General features: G+C 48.6%; 1 protein-coding gene across 3 annotated transcripts in view; it reads right to left on the reverse strand.

The window, feature by feature from the left end:
• The window catches only part of PTPN3 (protein tyrosine phosphatase non-receptor type 3), a 1,027,556-nt gene that overhangs the window by 344,371 nt on the left and 661,996 nt on the right, over positions 1-21,189 (reverse strand). For all 3 annotated transcript variants that reach the window (XM_063922728.1, XM_063922729.1, XM_063922727.1), the window contains one exon: positions 671-827. In XM_063922728.1, coding sequence (XP_063778798.1) covers positions 671-827 — 157 coding nt within the window. The remainder of the gene's footprint in view (positions 1-670; positions 828-21,189) is intronic.

A 21,189-nucleotide genomic window follows, 5' to 3' on the forward strand; every position in this document is an offset into this window, starting at 1 on the left:
TAACCACAGTCCGACTCAGAGGAGCTATCTGCCAGTGAGCAAGACTCTGAGTCTGTGAAAAAGGCATACGTAATGGCCCGTACACACTAGCCGCTATATCAGCCGTTCTATTGAACGACTGATATATTGTGGGTCCGTCGGCCAGTGTGTACAAGCGATATGTCTGTGAACTCCGTCGTTCACAGACATATCGCGTCGGCCCTGCAGCACAGCCGACGGCCAATATATCTACAGATATATTGGCACATCGCTGTGTGTGTATGGGCGATCAGCTGACTGCCCGTACACATGCTGCGGCAGCTGGCGGTGAGTGACAGCTGAACTGGGCGGGCATGTGTACACACCCGCCCAGTTCATGATGTCAGTCCCCGACGGATTGAGCAGTGTGTATGCACAGCACACTGCCCGATCCGTCCATAGATAGATATAGCTGCAGATCAATTGATCTGCAGATATATCTATCAGTGTCTACCCACCCTAAGTATTATGAATGTCACTGATATTTTCAATTATGGAAATAACATTTTTGTTGAATTGTACACAGCTTGACCTATAAACATTTCCAGAGTCTCATAACCGTATAGCATAAAATAACATTGGTATAATATTCAGTAAGGATCTAGATGGCATTAACCTAATGAGAAGTGCTATTTTCAAAACAAGGAGTTACCTTTCCGCCTAACCAGTAAGGCAAGTTCTCCTGTATGGGACTCTCTGCTGGCTTTAATAAACATAACCACTTGATCATGAGTATGCTCCGAGATATCACGACCATTGATCAGCACAATTTGATCACCTTCCATAAGTTTAGGAGTACACTTGTCTGCCTATAAAACAAGACAGAAAGAAGAAAGTCAGTAGTATATTACATTTATTTTAACACAAATTTGTACGTTTTCATCAATATGTAAATGTAACAATTTGTCAAAATACAAATTATTTTGTATACCAAAGTATAATACTAGAAATTTACTGTATATAAATATTTTATGGGCCTGATTCTGAGTCAGAAGCAGTGGCCACAGTTGTGTCTGCGATATTATGCTAAAGCCACTACAAAGCCATTCCATGGTGCATTGCCATGCGTTCCTATGAGTAAGGACAGAGACAGTCTTTCGATGCTCAAATAACTCTAGGTGTGTCTTTAGACACCACAATATAACGCACCATCAAAACCTGCAGGAGCCTTATGCTAGATGCAGACTCTGAGGGCTAAATTTACTAAGATGGGAGATCTATTTAGATGGGATGTTGCCCATAATAACCAATCAGATTCTACTTCTCAATTATCTAGCACCTTCTAGAAGATAATACCTGGAATCTGATTGGTTGCTATGGGCAACATCCCATCTTAAATGGAACTCCCATCTTAGTAAATTTAGCCCCCGAGTATCATACCTCCCAACATGACCCTCTCCAGGAGGGATAGAATGCTCTGCTCTTGGGATTCTCTCTTAATTTAAGATAGCAATCACCTGTGCTGAAACACCTGAAACAGCATTCCGTCCCTCTTGGAGAGGATCATGTTGGGAGGTATGCTTCTCAAATACAGTATGCTTCTCAAATACAGTGCATATTTTCCAGGTCTCCTTACGGAGTCACAAGTAAAATCATTAGAACTACCCGTGGATCTTTCAAAACGTATCTGGCAGTAATGAAGCATACCTCCCAACATGACCCTCTCCAGGAGTGGCAGAATGTTTTGTTCCTGGGCTTCCCTCTTAAAATAAGATTTTAAACCTACCGGTAAATCTATTTCTCCTAGTCCGTAGAGGATGCTGGAAACTCCGCAAGGACCATGGGGTATAGACGGGCTCCGCAGGAGATAAGGCACCTAAAAAGAACTTTGACTATGGGTGTGCACTGGCTCCTCCCTCTATGCCCCTCCTCCAGACCTCAGTTAGAGAACTGTGCCCAGAGGAGATGGACAATACAAGGCAGGATTTAGCAATCCAAGGGTAAGATGCATACCAGCCCACACCAATCATACCATGTAACCTGGAACATACATAACCAGTTAACAGTATGAACAAACGACAGTAACGGTCCAAGACCGATGTCAACTGTGACATAACCCTTATGTAAGCAACAACTATATACAAGTCTTGCAGAGTTTCCGCACTGGGACGGGCGCCCAGCATCCTCTACGGACTAGGATAAATAGATTTACCGGTAGGTTTAAAATCTTATGTTCTCTTACGCCCTAGAGGATGCTGGGGACTCCGTAAGGACCATGGGGTTTATACCAAAGCATCAAATCGGGCGGGAGAGTGCAGATGACTCTGCGGCACCGACTGAGCAAATGCTAGGTCCTCATCAGCCAGGGTATCAAACTTGTAGAATTTAGCAAAAGTGTTTGACCCCGACCACGTCGCCGCTCGGCAAAGTTGTAAAGCCGAGACGCCTCGGGCAGCCGCCCAAGAAGAGCCCACCTTCCTAGTGGAATGGGCCTTAACCGAATTTGGTACCGGCAATCCAGCCGTAGAGTGAGCCTGCTGAATCGTATTACAGATCCAGCGAGCAATAGTCTGCTTTGAAGCAGGAGCGCCAATCTTATTGGCCGCATACAGGACAAACAGAGCCTCTGTTTTCCTAATTTTAGCCGTCCTGGCTACATAAATTTTTAAGGCCCTGACTACGTCCAGGGATCTGGAATCCTCCAGGTCACCAGTAGCCACAGGCACCACGATAGGTTGATTCATATGGAATGACTAAACCACTTTAGACAAAAATTGCGGACGTGTCCTCAATTCAGCTCAATCCACATGAAAAATCAAGTAGGGGCTCTTGTGTGATAGAGCCGCCAATTCTGACACTCGCCTTGCTGATGCTAAGGCCAACAACATTACCACCTTCCAGGTAAGAAATTTAAATTCAACCTTGTTAAGCGGTTCAAACCAGTGTGATTTTAGGAACTGCAACACCACGTTCAGGTCCCATGGTGCCACTGGAGGCACAAAAGGGGGCTGGATGTGCAGGACTCCCTTTACAAACGTCTGGACTTCTGGAAGAGAAGCCAATTCCTTCTGAAAGAAAATCGAGAGGGACGAAATCTGTACCTTAACAGAGCCTAATTTAAGGCCCATATCCACTCCTGTCTGTATGAAGTGGAGAAGACGACCCAAATGAAAATCTTCCGTAGGTGCATTCTTGGTCTCACACCAAGACACATACTTTCACCAGATACGGTGATAATGTTTTATCGTCACCTCCTTCCTAGCTTTTATTAAATTAGGGATGACCTCTTCCGGAATCCCCTTTTTTGCTAGGATTCGGCGTTCAACCGCCATGCCGTCAAACGTAACCGCGGTAAGTCTTGAAATACACAGGGCCCCTGCTGCAACAGGTCTTCCCTCAGGGGAAGAGGCCAGGGGTCTCCTGTGAGCATCTCTTGTAGATCCGAGTACCAAGCCCTTCGAGGCCAGTCTGGGACGAGTATCGTCTGTACTCTTCTTCGTCTTATGATCCTCAACACTTTCGTGATGAGAGGAAGAGGAGGGAACACGTAGACCGAGTCGAACACCCACAGTGTTACCAGTGCGTCTACTGCTATTGCCTGAGGGTCCCGAGACCTGGCGCAATACCTCCGAAGTTTTTTGTTGAGGCGTGACGCCATCATGTCTATTTGAGGAGTTCCCCCAAGTCTGCAAAGACTTCTTGATGAAGTTCCCACTCTCCTGGAAGGAGATCGTGTCTGCTGAGGAAGTCTGCTTCCCAGTTGTCCACTCCCGGAATGAAGACAGACGACAGAGCGCTTACATGATTTTCCGCCCAGCGAAAGATCCTTGTGGCTTCCGCCATTGCGACTCTTCTTCTTGTCCCGCCTTGGCGGTTCACATGAGCCACTGCTGTGACATTGTCTGATTGAATCAGAACCGGAAGGTTTCGAAGAAAACTCTCCGCTTGTCGAAGGCCATTGTAAATGGCCCTGAGTTCCAACACATTGATGTGTAGACAGGACTCCTGTTCTGACCAAAGACCCTGAAAAGTCTTTCCGTGTGACCGCTCCCCATCCTCGGAGGCTCGCGTCCGTGGTAACCAGGATCCAGTCCTGAATCCCGAACCGGCGACCCTCCAGCAGGTGAGCACTCTGCAACCACCACAGGAGGGACACTCTGGTTCCTGGGGACAGAGTTATTTTCCGATGTAAATGCAGATGGGACCCGGACCACTTGTCCAGAATGTCCCATTGAAAAGTCCTTGCATGGAACCTCCCGAAGGGAATGGCCTCGTAGGCCGCCACCATTTTCCCCAGAACTCGAGTGCATTGGTGAACTGAAACCCTTTTTGGTTTTAGCAGGTCTCTGACCATGTTCTGGATGTCTTGGGCTTTCTCTATTGGGAGGAAGACCTTCATTTGTTCCGTATCCAGTATCATACCTAGGAACGGTAGACGAGTTGTCGGAATCAACTGTGACTTCGGTATATTTAGAATCCAACCGTGTTGCTGGAGCACTCTCAGAGAAAGCGCCACACTGCTCAGTAATTTCTCTCTTGATCTCGCTTTTATCAGGAGATCGTCCAAGTTTGGGAATAATTGTGAATCCTTGCTTGCGCAGGACCACCATCATTTCCGCCATTATCTTGATGAAAATCCTCGGGGCCGTGGAAAGTCCAAACGGCAACGTCTGAAATTGGTAATGACAATCCTGTACAGCAAATCTCAGGTATTACTGATGGGGGGCATATATGGGGACATGAAGGTACGCATCCTTTATGTCCAGAGACACCATAAACTCCCCCTCCTCCATGTTGGCTATTATCGCTCTGAGTGATTCCATTTTGAATTTGAATCTTTTTATGTACAGGTTTAGGGATTTCAGATTCAAAATCGGTCTGACCGAACCGTCCGGTTTCGGGAACACAAATAGGGTTGAGTAGTAACCTCTTCCCTGCTGGTGCAGGGGAACCTTGATTATCACTTGCTGTATACACAGCGTTTGAATTGCAGCTAACACTACATCCCTTTCCGATGTGGAAGCTGGTAGGGCCGACTTGAAAAATCGGCGCGGGGCACCTCCTCAAATTCCAGTTTGTAACCCTGTGAAACTATTTCCAACTCCCAGGGATTCAGGTCCGATCTGACCCAGGCCTGACTGAAAAGTCGAAGACGTGCCCCCACCGGTGCGCACTCCCTCAGGGGAGCCCCAGCGTCATGCTGTGGGTTTTGGAGCAGCCGGGGAGGACTTTTGTTCCTGGGCACCTGCCGAAGCAGGTGCTCTCTTGCCTCTGCCCTTACCTCTGGCGAGGAAAGAGGATCCCCGACCTCTTTTGGACTTGTGCGACCGAAAGGACTGCGTCTGATAAGGTGTTGCTTTCTTTTGCTGTTGGGGAATATATGGTAAAAAATTTGATTTACCTGCTGTAGCTGTGGAAACCAGGTCTGTCAGCCCATCCCCAAACAATACATCACCCTTATAGGGTAGTGCTTCCATATGTTTTTTGGAATCCACATCACCCATCCATTGGCGAGTCCATAAGGATCCTCTCGCGGAGACAGACATGGCATTGGCCCTTGAAGCTAGCAATCCAATGTCCCTTTGAGCATCTCTCATAAATAAGACTGCATCTTTTATATGGGCTAGAGTTAGGGATATAGTATCCTTATTAATAGTATCAAATTGATCTGTCAGCTCATCTGTCCAAGCTGCAATTGTGCTACACACCCGTGCCGACGCAATCGTCGGTCTTAGCACAGCACCCGTATGAGAATAAATACCCTTTAAGGTAGTTTCTTGCCTGCGATCTGCAGGGTCCTTAAGGGCCGCTATGTCAGGAGACGGTAGCGCCACTTTCTTAGACAAGCGCGTCAGGGCCTTGTCCACAGTGGGGGGTAATTCCCAAATCTCCCTGTCCTGCTTAGGCGAAGGGTATGCCATAAAAATTCTTTTGGAGATCTGCGGTCACTTATCCAGAGTCTCCCAAGCTTTTCCAAAGAACTCATTTAATTCATGAGATGTGGGAAAATTAATAATCTGTTTCTTTTCCTTAAACAATATGAAACACATCCCTTATTGCCACAATCATACACTGAATAGTTTTAGTCATCCTAGGGTGCAATTTTACTTCGTCATAGTCGACACTGGAATCAGAATCCATGTCGGTAGTAGTGTCTTGTGTTAAGGGACGCTTTTGAGACCCCAACGGGCCCTGTGAGTCGGTCCAATCTGAGGATTGACCGCCTGATGTCCCCCCTAAACCAGCCTTATCAAGCCTTTTATGTAAAGATGCCACACTTGCATGCAACGTATGCCACATGTCCATCCAATCTGGGGTCGGCACAACCGACGACACACCACTCATTTGCTCCACCTCCTCCTTGGAGAAGCCTTCCGCCTCAGACATGTCAACACACACGTACCGACACCCCCCACACACAGGGAGTTACCTATAAGGGGACAAAACCCCAACCAGGCCTTTAGGAGAGACAGAGAAATAGAGTATGCCAGCACACACCCAGCGCTTAAAAACACTGGAATATATGACCAGATAGCGCTGTTATATGTTTATAATTGTAATCTCCACTCACTGCGTCGCCAAAGTGCCCCCCTCCTCCTTTTTCCAACCTGTGAAGCTCAGCAGGGGAGAGAACAGGGAGCCAGAGTTTTCTCATGCAGCCTCTGTGGAGAAAATGGCGCTGGTTAGTGCTGAGGATCAAACCCCGCCCACCCGACGGCGGGCTTCGGTCCCATCATCATATACTAATAAAATGGCGGGGGTTCGCAGATTTAGGTCCCACAGCCTAATCCATCGTACTTATGGCCAAATTGAGGTTTATTGCCCCCCCCCCCTCCCCCTCCCCCTCCCCTTCCCCCCTGCACCCTTCAGTGCCTGCTTGTGTGTGTGTGACTGGGAGCAATGGCGCGCAGCTTACCTCATGAAAATCTGATGTCTTCTGCCGCCTGAAGTCTTTTCCTCAATACTCACCCGGCTTCTATCTTCGGCATCTGTGAGGAGGATGGTGGCGCGGCTCCGGGACGAACCCCAGGTGAGACCTGTGTTCCGACTCCCTCTGGAGCTAATGGTGTCCAGAAGCCTAGAAGCAGTGCCCAACTTTACAAGCCAGCTCTGCTTCTCTCTCCTCGGTCCCACGATGCAGGGAGCCTGTTGCCAACAGGACTCCCTGAAAATAAAAAAACCTAACAAAATTCTTTTTCCACAGAAAACACTGGAGAGCTCTCTGCAGTGCACCCATTCTCCTCTGGGCACAAGATCTAACTAAGGTCTGCAGGAGGGGCATAGAGGGAGGAGCCAGTGCACACCCATAGTCAAAGTTCTTTTTAGGTGCCCTATGTCCTGCGGAGCCCTTCTATACCCCATGGTCCTTACGGAGTCCCCAGCATCCTCTAGGACGTAAGAGAAATTATGATTGGCATCACCTGAGGTGAAACACCTTTATTAGCCATTAACCTGTTCAAAACAGGTGGCAGCAATCCTAAATTAAGAGAAAAGTCTATAAGTAGAGCATTCGGGGCCTGATCCAGACCAGATCGCTCGCAGTTTTTTGCAGTGCTACAATCAGATAGTCGCCACCTACAGGAGAGTGTATTTTAGCTGTGCAAGTGTAAGTAACGCAGGTGAAGATCTTTTGCAGTTTCTGAGTAGACCAGGACTTACTCAGCAGCAGCGATCTGCAGTGATGCCTGTTCGGAACCAGAATTGTCGTCAGACACCCACCCTGCAAACGCTTGTACACACCTGCGTTTTTCCATCCACTCCCAGAAAACGGTCAGTTGCCACCCACAAGTACCCTCTTCCTGTCAATCTCCTTGCGATCGGCTGTGCGAATGGATTCTTCGTAAAACCCATCGCAGAGCAACGATCCGCTTTGTACCCGAGCGACACACCTGCGCATTGCGGTGCATATGCATGCGCAGTTCTGACCTGATAGAGAAACACTGTACTAAATATCATTGGACAAAAATGACCACCGCTTACTGCATTTTTTAGTAATCATTACTAAAGGTAACATTTATAATTTTTTGCTTTTCGGAACTTTATAGAAAAAGAGTACCCAGGTGAGAGCACATATCTATCTATCTTTCCTCCTCACCTCTGTGGTGAAGCCGGGGTCACTGGAGGGCACCTGACGGAGCTCTGTTCGGGACACGGAAACACACCCTATGTACACAGAACCCCCATCATAAACTGACCCTACATATACTGCACCCTCATCCTCTTCCATATTCTGCACCCTCCACCATATACAGCCCCTATATGCACATTGCATCCCCATACACCTACATATAGTGCCCCTATATAAAGGACACCCCCCTACTCCATATACTGTTCTTGCCATATACCGCATACTCTACACCCCATCCTCCATATACTATGCTGCAACCCCAGGTTACTTGCCATTCCAGGACTTGGCAACAAGTAGCAGCAGTAACCAGGAAACAGATGCAGGAACGAGACTCGGAGTGGAGGCACAGGGGATACGTGTGGCCACTTACCGGCGAGAGGAGAAGTTGAATCAGTCCGGCAGGAAGGGATGAGACTCTGTGTGGGGTAAGCAATGCGGTGACCGGGAGGAGAAGGGGGTCGGTGCTGGGGCTGCAGATGATGCAGGTGAGGAGGATGCAGATAACTAGCGTATATGTTTTATATATACTGCGTGTTGGCGGAGGGACGGGGACCTGTGATCACCCCTCCCACACACCGCACATGCCATGCCCAGACCCCTTCGGCCAGCTGCTGGTGGCTACTGGTGTCCTTTACACCAGACTGGTCGTTAGCTGTGCAGTGATTTATGAGCTTACACGCACCAGTACTGGTGTACATTCAGTGCCGTCACCAGACATTTTAGCCCTGTGTGCAAGAAACAGCATCTACACCACCCCCTTCCATATACAAAACAGGGTCAGTGCGCTTCATAGGCGCACACCAAAAATATAGGGGCGTGGTTTCATGGGGAAAGGGCGTGGCCACAGAGCTCCCTTTGACATATTACGACAGGCAGAGTACCCTTTTACACATTACGGCAGGCAGAGTACCCTTTTACACAGTACGGCTTGCAGAGCCCACTTTTACACAGTACGGCAGGTAGAGCCCCTTTTACACATTAGATAGGTAGAGCTTTCTTTTACACATTATGGCAGGCAGAGTCCCCCTTTTTACATATTATGGCAGGCAGAGTCCCCCTTTTTTACACATCAGACAGGCAATGGTCCCATTTTTACACATTACAGCAGCGGAGTCCCCCTTTTAACAAATTAAGCAGAGTCCCCTTTTTACAAATTACAGCAACAGAGTCCTCCCTTTTTTACACACTATAGCAACAGAGCCCCCCCTCCCCCCCCCCCCTTTTTACACATTAGTTTATTAAACATTTTTAATTACATACATCCATCTCCTATATAATAGCCCTATTCTGTGACCTTGTGATTCATTTGCTAACGCTGGGCGGAGTCACAACAGTGGGCGGAGTTATTCAAATGAGTCACAGAGATCTGGCCAAATCTACAGGAGACTAGGAGCAGAAGCAGATAGCATGGACATTGGGCATGTCACAGACAGGGCTGCATACCTCCCAGCTTTCTGCAGGAGCTTTCTCCAGGCAGAAGGAGGGAAACACTCGGTGAAAAGGGGGCGTGGCTTCACGGGAGGGTCCCCGTTTTCGTCAGTGAGGGGGCATGCCCAGCGCTCTGTGAGCTGCTGGCATGCCCCCAGGGGCTGATTATGAGTCCGGGGGGCCCAGGGCACTTGAGACAGGGGAGCCCTATCTCATTGCTGTGCCTGCTGGGGGTTGGGGGCGTGGCCTAATCGCGGACCGCGCGGCCACGCCCCCTTATGCAAATTCCGATTTTTGTTTTTATTTTTTTTATGGGATTTTGGCCCCTCAGCTAGGGCTAAATCCAGAGGAGGTGGTCGCTCCCCCCTACACACCCGCACAGGGAGAAGAAAGCAGGGAGACTGCTGCCTCCCTGCAACACCACAGACTTGCCAATATGCAGCAGCGTGTGCTGACTGTAGCACAATGCTGCCACTGTTGCTGGCAGGACGGGGGGGGAGCTTCTAAAACTGTGGGGCCAACGGTACGTATCCCCCGCCCCCCCCCCTTAATCCGGCTCTGCTGCTGGAACCCCCCCATTAATCCGTACCCCCTGATGCCCCCTCTCCCTCTGTCTCCACTATTCACCGCTGCTCTGCTAAGCAGAACAGCGAGTACAGGAGCTTTCCAACTGCCCCCCCCCCCCACCGCAGGACACTGCGACCCGCAGGTGGGACAGCGGGACAGACCCCAAAGAATGGGACTGTCCCGCGAAAATCGGGACATTTGGGAGGTATGGGGGTGTGTGAGGGGTATGTCATACAGACAGACGGGCACCGGCTCACTGTGTGCTTGACCCCCCACATCGGCATACTCAGCAGGGTCTCTCTGGTGCGGAGGAGCGTCACTTTCTGACACACTCCACGCTTCTTAGCTGCAGTTTAGTGAGGCACCTGCCGCTGTGCAGGTTCCATACTGCCTCTGTTATCTCCAGCCCCGGCAACCCCACCGCTAGCTGCAGCGCTGCCACCCGCAGTGGAGTGCGCCCAGCTCATTCACACACTTTAGCTGGCGGGTAGCGCTGCAGAAATCCGAGCTGCTTGCAGGCTCTGACCCACTCCTCCCTCCAGCCGCAGCGTCTCCTGGGAGCTAACCAGTCACTCCCAGTCTCCCCTTACCACAGTGCCCGGAAGCCGTGAGGTCCGCGCCACGTGCATGCTATGACCCCCTCCTCCCTCCAGCCGCAGCATCTCCTGGGGGCTAACCAGTCATTTCCAGTCTCACCTTACCACAGTGCCCGGCAGCTGCGCGAGGTCTGCGGTGTGTGACTGAGGAGGGGGGGGAGGGATGCGGACTGGCAGAGAAAGCAGGACTCCAGCCTGAGAGAGTCAGCCATGCCAAGTCTCCAGCAGCAGCAGATCCCAACAGGTTGGAATGGAACAGCAGCAGCCAGCAGCAGTGACTCCGGTAAGACACATCTGTCTGTCACCACTGTTTTGTCCCTAATACCAATCTCTCCCGTGCCCTGTGTTCTGTCATGTCCCTGGCCTTGCCCTGCCACCCTTATTCTGGCCCTTTCACCCTTATCCTGGCCCTGTCACCCTTATGCTGGCCCTGTTACCCCTATCCTGGCCCTGTCACCCCTGTGCTTGCCCTGTGAACCCTATACTGGCCCCGTCACCCCTGTCCTGGTCCTGCCGCCCCTACCCTGGCCCTGTCACCCCTATCCTGTCCCTATCATTTCTGTCCTGGCCCTGTCACCCCTGTCCTGGCCCCGTCACCCCTGTCCTGGCCCCGTCACCCCTATCCTGGCACCGTCACCCCTGTCCTGGCCCCGTCAACCCTGTACTGACCCTGTCCTGGCCCTGTTACTGCATACCCTCCAACTACCTTTTATGGCATGTACAGTACCCGCAGCGCCTTCAGACCTCTCCCCAATGCACCACACCTCCGCACCTTCCCCTCCACCACATGCGGCACTCCACCCCTCCCCCACATGCTGTGCCTCCAGACCCCATACACCACCCGTGGCTCCCACTCCTCCACCCCTTCACCACCCACAGCACCTCCAGGCCCCTTCCACCATTCACCCCCCTTATACGTCTCCCCCCACACCTGCCCCCCTCCACCCGCAGCATCTGCAGACACCCTCCTCCATCAGCGGTCCCCCCCTCACCCACCCCTCCCCCACCAATGGCACCCCTGCACCTGCCCCTCCACCACCTGCAGCACCTCCGGACCTCCTTTCCCATCCGCCGCAACACCCGTACCTGCCCCTACCCTACCCATGGTGCCTGCGGTCCCCTACCCAACCCCCGGCACACCCGTCCCTTCCCATCCCACAGCACCTCCGGAACCCTTCACCCATCCACAACATCCCCACACCTGCCTCTCCCACCCGTGGCACCCCTGCCCCTCCCCCACCTGCGGTGCCTCCGGACCCCTCCCCCATCTGCATCCCCCACTCCTCTGCCCCTCCCCCACGCGCAGCACCTCCCGAACCTTCCCCATCCGGGCCCCACCCCCACTTCTGCCTCCCCTCCACCCGCAGCATCTACAGACACCATCCGCAGTCCCCCCCGCACCCGCTACATTCTGTACATCGTGCCCTGCAGGTGCTGCTCACGCCGTCGCAAGGGGCTGCGCCTCCTTCACCATCGCACGCCCTTTCATTGTGCAATATTTAACCACTAACAAAGGAATGCAGGTAATACTCCATATAATACAAATATTAAACCCCAGAAAGGCATGCAAGGGTTAAGGGGGCGTAGCCCCTTGCGACGGTGTGAAGAGCGCCCGTAGGGCGCGATCAAGCACCTAGTTTTTTATTATTGGAGTTACCACGTTAGCGCCAGTTTTCTTGCTTTTGTACTCTATATTACGGGACTGACAATCCCATAACTGGCTGCTGTGACAGCGCGTCTGGGCTCTCTCTTTTCTCTGGTTTTCATGTTTGTCCATACCCAGACACAGCAGTCATGAGATGTTTCTCCAATTTTAAAGATAGGAGCGATAGGAAACAAACAATACTGAATCTAGCGCTCTGTCACTCCAATCAATATGCTGCCAGTAACATGGGGCTACTCACCCCTTTTAGATTTAAATAATCAAGACAAGCAAAAAAAGAACTAATGTTACAGCGCACATGGATTAGAATTTATAAAGATCTTTTTATTAAAAGACACACATAAAAATAAGATATGCAATTTATACCACCGGCCGGTTAATATACTTTTACAGTAATCACTTCACATATGAAATGAGTGTAACATATATTGTAACAAGTTACTCTGTATCCACTTAAAATTTCTTTCCAACACCTATTGTAAAAATGTAGCTTATCCGATATTTATTAGAGCTAAATAGTGCACACAGTATTCTTTCCTGTGGAATTATGTGACAGTAACTTTTGGTGCAGAATTGATAAAAATAAGGTTTATTCCTCACTTGAGCTGTAAATTTATGTGCTGTCCCATTTATATAGCCACAGTTCTTTAATAATATGAGCCAATGCTCACTCTAAAAATGTGTCTGGCCAGACAACTATATTGTGCGGTCTCACCACTCCTGTATATGGATTGTTTCACCCAAGGGATCCTCCCCGGCTGCTGGTGCTTTTAACCTTTATCTTGCAGTCATCTCTGGGGGATCGTAGAAAGAGGTGAAGAATTCCAGTTTAAGAGCTGTTGGAGCGTTGGTAGTAATTATCGAGACCTCCGGATAGTGGTATATGTAGCAATTCTAGATGAGTAATTGACGCGTTTCCCCGCCTCCCTCCGGACTCAGCGGCTTCATCAATCGCATATTTTTATCATATACTAAAAGGGGATCCAACATAAATGTTCCAAATGGAACTACAGTACAGATTCTATTGGATGGAGCACTGGGATCAGGGGTCATATCCAGGGAGATCTATCAATTTATTTTTCCTACACATACCACCATTCCAGTTTTTTACCATCTTCGTAAAATCCATAAATCCATCACTACACCACCTGGGCGACCTATTATCTACGGTATTAATTCTTTAACTTCTAACCTTTCATTTTATGTTGACTCATATCTCCAACCTAGAGTGTCCTCGCTGAGGTCATATATCAAACATACAACTAATTTTCTCAATTTAGTAGAATCAGTTGTCTGGAAGGAATCCTATGCCTTCCTTACACTGGATGTTTCTGCCCTGTATACACATATTCCTCACATACTAGGCTGTGATGTAATCAAAAGAAGATTAAATATTGATGATATCCTCAGCGAGGAACAAAATAGGATTTTAATACCTACTGGTAAATCCTTTTCTCTTAGTCCGTAGAGGATGCTGGGGTCACATCAAGAACCGTGGGGTATAGACGGGATCCACAAGAGACATGGACACTTTAAGACTTTCAAAGGGGTGTGAACTGGCTCCTCCCTCTAAGGCCCTCCTCCAGACTCCAGTTATTGGAACTGTGCCAAGGGAGACAGACATTTCGATGAAAATAATTTATTGTTAAACTAAGGTGAGATACATACCAGCTCACACCTCAAGCACGCTGTACAACATGGCATTTAACATAACGCAAAGCGACGGCATGAACAACGTCAGCAACAGGCTGACTAAACGTAACACAACTTGTGTTAAAAATGTAACAAAAAAACCCAGCAGATACAGTACGCACTGGGACAGGCACCCAGCATCCTATACGGACTAAGAGAAAAGGATTTACCGGTAAGTATTAAAATCCTATTTTCTCATACGTCCTAGAGGATGCTGGAGTCACATCAAGAACCATGGGGTTTATACCAAAGCTCTAAAACGGGCGGGAAAGTGCGGATGACTCTGCTGCACCAATTGACCAAACATGAGATCCTCATCAGCCAGGGAATCAAACTTGTAGAACTTCGCAAAGGTGTTTGAATCTGACCAAGTAGCCGCTCGGCAAAGTTGTAATGCCGAGACCCCCCGGGCAGTCGCCCAGGACGAGACCAACTTTCTGGTAGAATGGGCCTTCACCGATTTTGGTAACGGCAATCCAGCCGTAGAATGAGCATGCTGAATCGTATTACAGATCCAGCGCGCACTAGTATGCTTGGAAGCAGGCGCCCCAATTTTGTTGTGAGCATACAGGACAAACAGAGCCTCCGTTTTCCTAAACTGAGCCGTTCTGGCGACATAAATCTTTAAAGTTCTGACTATGTCGAGTAACTTCGATTCCAGGAAGGCGTCAGTAGCCACTGGCACCACAATAGGTTGGTTCAAGTGGAACGATGAAACCACTTTCGGCAGAAACTGCTGACGAGTTCTCAACTCTGCGCTATCTTCATGGAATATCAAATAAGGGCTCTTGTGAGACAAGGCCGCCAATTCAGAAACCCGCCTTGCGGATGCCAAGGCCAAACAGCATGACCACTTTCCAGGTGAGGAACTTCAACTCTACCTTCTGTAAAGGTTCAAACCAATGAGATTGAAGGAATTGCAAAACCATGTTAAGATCCCATGGTGCCACAGGGGCCACAAAGGGAGGTTGGATGTGCAACACGCCCTTCACGAAAGTCTGAACTTCTGGAAGGGAGGCCAATTGTCTTTGGAAGAAAACCGATAAAGCTGAAATTTGCACTGTAATTGAGCCCAACTTTAGGCCCACATCCACACCGGCTTGTAGAAAATGGAGAAAACGTCCTAACTGAAATTCTTCCGTAGGAGCCTTCTTGGATTCACACCAAGACACGTATTTCCTACAAATATGGTGGTAATATTTAGACGTTACCCCTTTTCTGGCCTGAATAAGAGTGGTGATGACTTCCTTGGGAATACCCTTTCAGGCTAGGATCCGGCGTTCAACCTTCAAGTCGTCAAATGAAGTTGCGGTAAGTCTTGGAACACGCACGGCCCCTGCTGTAACAGATCTTCCCTCAGAGGAAGAGGCCAGGGATCTCCTATGAGTAATTCCTGAAGATCTGGATACCAAACCCTCATTGGCCAGTCTGGAACAATAAGGATTGCTTGAACCTTTGTTCTTCTTATGATCTTTATCACTTTTGGAATGAGTGGAAGCGGAAGAAAGACGTACACCGACTGAAACACCCACTGTGTCACTAGGGCGTCCACTGCTATTGCTTGAGGGTCTCTGGACCTGGAACAATATCTCTGAAGTTTCTTGTTGAGGCGAGACGCCATCATGTCTATTTGAGGAATTCCCCAAAAACTCGTCACTTCTACAAAGACCTCTTGATGAAGACCCCACTCTCCTGGATGGAGATCGTGTCTGCTGAGGAAGTCTGCTTCCCAGTTGTCCACTCCAGGAATGAAGATCGCTGACAGAGTGCTTGCATGCCTTTCCGCCCAACGGAGAACCTTTGTGGCCTCTGCCATTGCCGTTCTGCTCTTTGTTCAGCCTTGGCGGTTTATGTACGCTACTGCTGTTATGTTGTCCGATTGAATCAAGACGGGCCGATTGCGAAGATGTTCCGCTTGCAGAAGGCCGTTGTGAATGGCCCTTAACTCCAAAACGTTTATTTGTAGACATATATTTATTGGCTTGACCATCTTCCCTGGAAGCTTTCCCCCTGTGTGACTGCTCCCCGGCCTCGGAGAATCACATCCGTGGTCACTAAGATCCAGTCCTGGATCCCGAACCTGCGTCCCTCTAGGAGGTGAGAGCTGTGCAGCCACCACAGGAGTGAGATTCTGGTCTTGGAAGACAGGGTTATCCTGCGGTGCATGTGTAGATGGGACCCGGACCACTTGTCCAACAGGTCCCACTGAAACACTCTGGCATGGAATCTGCCAAACTGAATGGCCTCGTAGGCCGCCATCATCTTCCCCAGCAACCGAGTGCATTGATGGATCGATACTCTTGCTGGTTTCAGAATTTGTTTGACCAGGGTCTGAACTTCCAGAGCCTTTTCCACTGGAAGAAAAACTCTCTGTAATTCTGTGTCCAGAATCATTCCCAAAAACGACAGCCGTCTCGTCGGAACCAACTGTGATTTTGGCAAGTTTGGGAGCCAACCATGTTGCTGCAGAATTATCAGGGAGAGCGTAATGTTCTGAAGTAATTGGTCCCTGGATCTCGCCTTTATCTGGAGATCGTCCAAGTACGGGATAATTGTAACTCCTTGTTTGCGCAGGAGAACCATAATTTCGGCCATTACTTTGGTGAAAACCATCGGAGCCGTGGACAGACCAAACTGCAACGTCTGAAATTGGTAATGACAATCCTGAACTGCAAACCTCAGGTAAGCCTGATGTGGAGGATAAATGGGAACATGTAAGTAGGCATCCTTTATGTCTACCGACACCATAAAATCCACCTCTTCCAGACTGGAGATCACTGCCCGGAGAGATTCCATCCTGAATTTGAATTTTCTCATGTAGAAATTGAGGGATTTGAGGTTCAGGATTGGTCTGACTAAGCATACCACCTCCCTGTCTAGAAGAGAAGCTGGTAAGGCCGATTTGAAAAAATGGTGAGTGGTAATGTCTTGAAACTCCAGTTGGTACCCCTGGGACACTATTTCTAAAACCCATGGGTCCAGGCCCTAAAGAGCCCAGTATTGACTGAAGAGGTTGAGACGTGCCCCACCAGTGCGGACTCCCACAGAGGAGCCCCAGCGTCATGCGGTGGACTTGGCAGAAGCCGGGGAGGACTTCTGCTCCTGGGAACCAGCCACGGCCGGTGATCGTTTACCTCTTCCCCTTCCTCTAGTCGCAAGGAAGGAAGAACCTCGGCCCTTTCTGTATATATTGGGCCGGAAGGACTGCATTTGATAGTGGTGTGCTTTCTTTTGTGGTGCAGGCACATAAGGTAAAAATGACGACTTACCCGCGGTAGCCGTAGATACCAAATCAGCGAGGCCGTCACCAAACAATACACCCCCCTAATACGGTAGAGACTCCATAGCTTTCTTAGAGTCAGCATCAGCATTCTATTGATGAATCCACAATGCTCTATTAGCTGAGACTGCCATGGCATTAGCCTGTGACCCCAAGAGGCCAATATCCCTCGCAGCTTCCTTTAGGTAGACTGCAGCGTCCCTGATATAACCCAGTGTCAAAATAATACTATCCCTATCCAGGGTATCTGTTTCAGATGACAAGTTATCTGCCCATTTTTCGATAGCACTACTCACCCACGCAGATGCAATGGCTGGTCTGAGTAGCGTACCCGTGGAGACATAAATGGATTTTAATGGATTTTCCTGCTTACGACCCGCAGGATCCTTTAGGGATCCGTGTCAGGAGACGGAAAAGCAACCTTTTTGGACAGCCGTGATAGAGCTTTGTCCACAATGGGGGGTGACTCCCATTTTTCCCTATCCCCAGAGGGAAACGGATACGCCACTGGAATCCTTTTGGGAATCTGAAACTTTTTGTCAGGATTTTCCAAAACTTTCTCACAAAGTGTGTTCAGTTCATGAGAGGGAGGAAATGTTACCTCAGGTTTCTTTCCTTTAAACATAGAGACCCTAGTATCGGGAACAGCAGGGTCCTCAGTGATATGTAATACATCTTTTATTGCCACAATCATGTACTGAATGCTCTTTGCCAGTTTGGGATCTCATCTGGCATCACTCTAGTCGACACTTGAGTCAGTGTCCGTGTCGGTATCTGTGTCTGCCAGCTGGGCAAATTAACGTTTTTGTGACCCGAGGGGGTCTGAACTTGTAACAACACATCCTCTACAGATTTCTTCCATGCCTGGTTCTGAGACTCAGATTTATCCAGTCTCTTATTTATCAGAGCTACATTAGCATTCAGAGCATTTAAAACATTCACCCAGTCAGGTGTCGGTGGTGCCGACAAGGTCACTCCCACAGCCATTTATGTCCCTGACATAGTCTCCTCCTGGGAAGAGCCCTCCGCCTCAGACTTGTCGACACACGTGCACCCAACACACGCAGACACACTGGCCTAAAGGTGACAGACCCACAGTAAAGCCTGTCAGAGGGACACAGAGGGAGTTATTGCCAGCCCACACCCCAGCGCCCAATCCGGTCTGAAACACCACAGAAATGCCCCAGACCTGTAGCGCTTTTATAATTTATCAATAATGCAGCAAAATAGCTGTGCCCCCCCCCCCCCCCCATTTTTACCCTGATACTTATGCAGCAGTGTGAGGAAGGACCAGCGTCTCTGCAGCCTTGTGAAGAGAAAATGGCACCGGGCTGTGTGCTGTGAGGGCTAAGCTCCGCCCCCGTAATGGCACGCTTCAGACCCGCCCTTTTTTAAATACATTTTTATATTGGTGGGGGTCCGGACAGTGCCCCGGCACTATGTCCACTCTTGCCAGTCCGTTATGGAGGTTAGATATGCTGCCCAGGGTGCCCCTTCCCCCCCCGCGCCCTGCACCCTGTAGTGCCGCTGTGTGTGGGAGCATGGTGCACAGCGCGATCGCTGTGCGGTACCTCAAAGCCGTCACTGAAGTCTTCTTTTCTTCTTCTACTCACCTGTCTTCTGACTTCTGGCTTTGCAAGGGGGGTGATGGCCGGCTCTGGGAATAATCCCCTAGGCGTACCTAGTGATCAAACCCTCAGGAGCTAGTGGTGTCCTGTAGCCTAAGAAGCAGTGCCTTTAAACTCACAGAAGTAGGTCTGACTTCTCTCCCCTAAGTCCCACGAAGCAGGGAGACTGTTGCCAGCAGTACTCCCTGAAAATAAAAAACCTAACATAAAGTCTTTCCAGAGAAACTCAGTAGAGCTCCTCAGTGTGCATCCAGTCTGCCTGGGCATAGATTCTAAACTGGAGACTGGAGGAGGGGCATAGAGGGAGGAGTCAGTTCACACCCCTTTGAAAGTCTTAAAGTGCCCATGTCTCCTGCGGATCCTGTCTATACCCCATGGTTATTGATGTGACCCCAGCATCCTCTAGGATGCTTTTATTTTTTCTCACAACTATTGTCTTTTTTTCTGGTTTATTACTATCCTCGGGTGATGGGTACGGCCATGGGGACCAGGTTTGCGCCCAGCTATGCCAACCTCTACATGGGGGAGTTTGAACAAACCCATGTGTGGGGGGTGGGAGAGGAGGGGGGGCTGGGCGTCGAACCTGGTCCTCTATGGCTGTTATATTGATGATCTTATTATTTGCGATGGGGATCTATCTTCTGCCACTGCATTTGTTCACTCGCTTAATACCAACATTTACAATTTAATATTCACCTCCATATTTCATTCCACACAAATAATATACTTCCTGGATGTGACCCTTGAAATCATTAACAACACGCTAGTTACGTCCACATACAAGGAAACTAATACAAACTCCTATCTCCATTTTTCTAGCTCTCACTTTAAACCTTGGAAACAAAATATTAGAAAGGGCCAACTTATACGCCTGAGATGAAATTGTTCAAATTTTGATACTTTTTTTTAGAACAGGCAAATACTCTATTATCATCATTTAGGCAATGTGGGTACCCCAAAAATATTCTACAAAAGGCACTTATAGATGTGTCCGATATAGATAGAAGGACCCTTCTACAATATTGGCATAAGAAACAGAATTCAGAGACAGAAGAGGCCAGGAGTTCCTCTTTTGTCTGCAAATATAACAGCTGTGCTTGGCAGATTAAAAATATAATAACTAAAAACTATAGGATACTCAGACAGGACAGTATCTTGGGAGGCATTCTCCCTATAGCTCCACAAATAATTTATAGAAAAAATAGGTAGCAGAAAACCATACTAGCACCAAGTTTATTGCGACAGGCCAATGATCCTAGTAATAACAAAAATAAAGATAAAAATAATAAAAAAACAGGTGCAGGTCTCGAGTGGTTGACAAAGAAACCCATGGGTTTCTTCCACTGTGGCAAAAATAAATACCAAATGTGCCTACATATGCCTAGAAAAACTGTGTTGATCGAAATACCTATAACAATAATAAAAAAATACATCCATCATATCAAGTATTTTATCAATTGTGACTCTTCATATATTATCTACCTTCAAAAATGCAGTTGTAACCTATATTATATTGGCCGCACAACTAGAAAACTTCAGACAAGATTTATGGAACATAAACGAAATATCAGGAGGGGATATCTCAAACACAGTGTCTCGTGCCACTTTCATGATATACATCAGGGTGATTCCAAACATCTCTCTATCCTAGCACTCGAACATGCAGCTCCCACCATGAGAGGCGGAGACAGATTTTCCATCCTCTGTAAAAGAGAAATCTATTGGATGCTACAATTCAATTCTTTGCATCCCACAGGCCTTAATGAAACCATGGAACTTAATGTGGTACTATAGGCTATCTATTCCTGCTGCCCCCCCCCCCCCCCTCCCCCTCCTATTCATATTCATCCACTCTATTAGAACTGTCACAACTGAGGGCTGGGGCTAACTGGAGGAAGCCTCAGTTGTAGGGACTGAAGTGTGGACTTAGCGCAGGCTGTATTAGGTTCTTAGACAAATGCCCGAAGGCGTGAACAAGACATCTTAGTAAACGTTTAACAGGTATTTATTAAACAAAGTTCAATAGACAATGATGCTCAGCAGTGTTATATAATGACACAATATAACTTGTAGATGCTGGTGCAATGCCGGACTGGATAAGTACTCATGAACTGTTGAATAATGATTAAACTTCAGTATAAAGGAAAGTCAATTGTATAAGTTCTTGTAATACTGGAGATTGATGACATATGGTAATTAGGAAATAATGATCAGACACAATAATGACTTGAGATCGGTGTAGGACACTG

The sequence above is a fragment of the Pseudophryne corroboree genome, chromosome 5 (assembly GCF_028390025.1).
Source record: "Pseudophryne corroboree isolate aPseCor3 chromosome 5, aPseCor3.hap2, whole genome shotgun sequence".
Lineage (NCBI taxonomy): Eukaryota > Metazoa > Chordata > Amphibia > Anura > Myobatrachidae > Pseudophryne > Pseudophryne corroboree.